Source organism: Erinaceus europaeus, chromosome 17 (genome assembly GCF_950295315.1).
Source record: "Erinaceus europaeus chromosome 17, mEriEur2.1, whole genome shotgun sequence".
Classification (NCBI taxonomy): domain Eukaryota; kingdom Metazoa; phylum Chordata; class Mammalia; order Eulipotyphla; family Erinaceidae; genus Erinaceus; species Erinaceus europaeus.
In genome coordinates, this window is record NC_080178.1 from 5,935,016 (window position 1) to 5,938,992 (window position 3,977).

Genomic DNA, 3,977 nt, shown 5'->3' on the forward strand with positions numbered 1-3,977 from the left:
ACACTATGTGAAAAGGGCCATCATCGGGCCCTGGGGAGCGGTGCCGTGGATAAAGCATTCAGAACTTGGGTTGTACACTTAGCAATGCAGCACACTATCTGTTAGTGAGCTATCTCACCAGTCTCTCTGAGTTTGTTTAACTCTAACATATATCTGTGTGTTATATTTAATCGTTATTACTATTTTCAGCATCAGTATCCAGTTCTCTTTGCCATAAATAATTGAACTGGGATTCATCATGAAGTCTCACTGCCTTGCTTCTGTGATAATATACGGAAAGAAGAAGCATCTGGTCAACTATGAACAAAGCAAACCAGATACTAAGATAAAAGATGCTACGGAAAATCAAAAATGGGTAAAGCAAACTGGAGTCCACGTTGATCAGAAGGAGAAGTAATTCTCCTTAGAGAACTCTTACAGTTCACCAGAGAATCTTGCAACATCTGTGCCCTGTTGTGGATGGCTCCCAGAAATTAGTGTCTAATTTTTAGCCACTGGGAAGAAATAAAATTTCCTATCACTTTCTGTGTATCTGTTCTGGCATTCTAGGACACTGGAATTGAAATGCATTAACGAAAACCGAACACATAGACACAAAAGCCTGGCTATTGATTTCACCTCAGAAGATTAGAAATGGTGGATTTCATCTCTATCATTTGGAAATCATTTCCCAAGGAATTGAAATAAATCCTAAGTCTAGATCTCTTTTTGTTCACTGATGGAATCCACCAGACAAACATCCCCCCCAGGGAACCACAGCACAATGACGGGCTTCATCTTGATTGGCTTTTCTGATGTCCCTGGCCTCCAAGGCTTTCTTTTTGGTGTGTTTTTGCTAATCTATGTGATCATTCTAATGGGGAATACCCTTATTATCATAATAACCAAGACTGATTCTTTACTCCAGACCCCCATGTACTTTTTCCTGGGGAATTTTTCCTTTTTAGAAATATGTTATGTGTCAGTTACCATTCCCAGAATGTTAAGGGATCTTTGTAGACAAAACAGACACATTTCCATCCTGGCTTGTGCTGTGCAGATGTATTTCTTTCTGATTCTGGGAGTCACAGAATGCTTTATACTCACTGCAATGGCTTATGACAGGTATGTTGCCATCTGCCACCCGTTAATCTACCCTCTCATCATGAACTATAGGCGGTGTGTCAGACTGGCAGCTGCCTGTTGGATTAGCGGTATTCCAGTCCACATAGGTTTCACCTACCAGATCTTTTCTCTCCCATTCTGTGGATCTCATCAGTTGAACCATTTCTTCTGTGACGTGCCTCCCCTGGTGAAACTTGCTTGTGGGGACACTTTTGTGACTGAGATGTTGACTTATGTCATTGCTGTGATAGTCGTCACTACACCTTTTCTGCTCATACTTGCATCTTACGTGAAAATAATCTCAGCCATCCTGAAGCTACCGTCAGCCTCGGGGAGGGCCAAGGCCTTCTCCACTTGCTCTTCTCACCTCACTGTCGTGACGATGTTCTTCGGATCAGGCTGCCTTGTCTATTTGAGACCTAAGTCCAGTCATTCAACAGGAATGGAGAAAATCCTTTCACTTTTTTATACCATGGTGATACCGATGTTTAATCCTATCATATACTGTCTGAGAAACAAAGATGTAATGGTGGCACTGAAAAAATTCATACAAAAGTGTAGTAATGTATTATGACTCAAAAAACTTCAAATTTCTATTTTTAATTTTTTTATCGTCTTTATTTTTTGGATAGAGATAGTCAGGAATCCAGATGGAAGAAGGAGATAGAGAGGAGGAGAGACAGGGAGATACCTGCAGACCTGCTTCACCACTTGCAAATCTTTTTCCCTTGCAGGTTGGGGACTGGGGGTTCAAACCTGGGTCCATGTGCATGGTAACATTTGCACTCAACCAGGTGTGCCTCCACCCATCTCCTTAAAATTTCTTTCTTATTGTCACCATTCCCATACATGAATTTGAATGTCCTCATTTGACTGGTAATCATGATTATTCTAAATGAATATTGGATTCTCTTCTCAATGGAATGGGTTCAGTTGTTATTGTTAAATGATATATAAAGCCCACACTCAGCCCAGTGGAAATATCTGAGATGGTGTGCTGGAGTCATTCAAGATTGTTGCTGTTCTCCTTTTACTTGTAATACGTCATAATATTTCAGATTAATGTCTATATTATCTTTTTCAAAAAAAAATTAAAGGGACTGGGTGGTAGCATGCCTGTGTATGTGCACACATTTCAGCAGTGCACAATGACCTGAGTTCAAGGCCCCGGTCCCCATCTGCATTGGGAAGCTTCATGAATGGTGAAGCAGGGTTATGGTTGTCTGTCTCTTTCCGGAGGGAAAAGACTTCCCTCTGAATTTCTATCTGTCCTATCAAATAAAGTTAAAACAATAAAATAAATTATTAAAAATTAATAAAACTATTCAAAACCTTCATTAGTGAGATACGAGTTTCTAGAAATTAACATTGTGAAAGGCTGATTTGGAATGAGAAATCCCATACGTCGTTCCCAATAAAAGAAAGCATAAGTGTCTTGGATCCTAAGGGTGCTTATTTCCTCATTCCTTGGCAATGTTCAGCTTGAAGACAAAAATCAAACTCAGCAGTCATCTTCCCCCTGGAAGAGATCAAGAGTCATGGTGGAGGGGCGATAGGTGTGATGGGATGAGTGACATCCACTCATGGGGACATGGATCCAGTCAGGGCAGGAGAGACAGTGAAGACAGAGTCAGGTAGAGCTTCAGAGGGGAGAGGCCAGCTTCTCCTTGCCTCCAGCTGTCCTAAGTGGGCAGGTGCCCCCGAGCCCTAGCAGCAGGTCTCCCTCTCCCTCTCCCTCTCCCTCTCCCTCTCCCTCTCCCTCTCCCTCTCCCTCTCCCTCTCCCTCTCCCTCTCCCTCTCCCTCTCCCTCTCCCTCTCCCTCTCCCTCTCCCTCTCCCTCTCCCTCTCCTCCCTCTCCCTCTCCCTCTCCTCCCTCTCCCTCTCCCTCTCCCTCTCCTCCCTCTCCCTCTCCCTCTCCCTCTCCCTCTCCCTCTCCTCCCTCTCCCTCTCCCTCTCCTCTCCCTCTCCCTCTCCCTCTCCCTCTCCCTCTCCCTCTCCCTCTCCCTCTCCCTCTCCCTCTCCATCTCCCTCTCCCTCTCCCTCTCCTCTCCCGCTCCCTCCCTGTGGTTATCTCTTCCTGACTCCAAGCTAGTTATCTCTTGCCTCCAGACTCTGGAGATGGCTCCTCAAGGTCTGCCTTTCTCCAGACATCTCTCACCTCGCCTCAAGGCTCCGAAGCTTGTGTCCGCCCTGCATTCCAAGAATTGCTTTCTCTAATAGCTTGTTTAACCTTCAGGTTACCATCCAGGGCTACTTTTCTTTTTAATTACCAATTTACATTTATTAATTTTTACTCAATTCCTACAACCTAGCCCCTGTACCTCTCTGGGAGGCCCGTCCCTGGGCCTCTAGCATATGCTCACTCCAGTGTCCTGTGAGCACACAGTGCCCTTGGCTGTGAGCACATGTTCAAGGTCAGGAAGAGCTGTCCCAGGGACAGGGAGATGGTTCAGAGGTAAGACATGGGATTTGCATGCTGAGGGGTGCTGGTTTTGATCCCCAGCATCTTAACAGAAATGAGCAGTGCTCTAGTACAGAGAGAAAATGAAACAGAGGTGCTGGAGCTCCAGGGTGAGCACAGTGAGGTCTGTGGCGATAGTAGCAGCAGAGGCAACTGAGCAGGGAGGCAGAGTGGCTTCCAGAATGGGCTAGAACTCTGACAGGTCATGTGGGGACTCTCTTCCTAGTGTTCAATGATGGACCCATTTGGAGGTGAGAGTGTTTTGAAGACACCGATCTTGATAAGATAAGAAATTGTCCCCATGTACCATCAACCTCCCCATGGGGAAAAAAATAGACAAAAATTCAAAGAAAAATAAATACTTAAGTTCAAGTTTATTATGAAACCCTGTCCAATGCTTGACATCTCGTCA

General features: G+C 44.8%; 1 protein-coding gene across 1 annotated transcript; it reads left to right on the forward strand.

Moving 5' to 3' along the window:
• Positions 1 to 207: 207 nt before the first annotated feature.
• On the forward strand, positions 208 to 2,367 carry LOC103110345 (olfactory receptor 10AG1-like). The gene has a single exon (XM_007519519.2). It carries the CDS (start codon positions 719 to 721, stop codon positions 1,676 to 1,678), a length of 960 nt encoding a protein of 319 aa, XP_007519581.1. The 5' UTR covers positions 208 to 718; the 3' UTR covers positions 1,679 to 2,367.
• The last annotated feature ends 1,610 nt before the right edge of the window (positions 2,368 to 3,977 follow it).

Coding starts and splice junctions, on each gene's coding strand:
- LOC103110345 (XM_007519519.2), top strand. CDS start 719: ATGGAATCCACCAGACAAACATCCCCCCCAGGGAACCACAGCACAATG.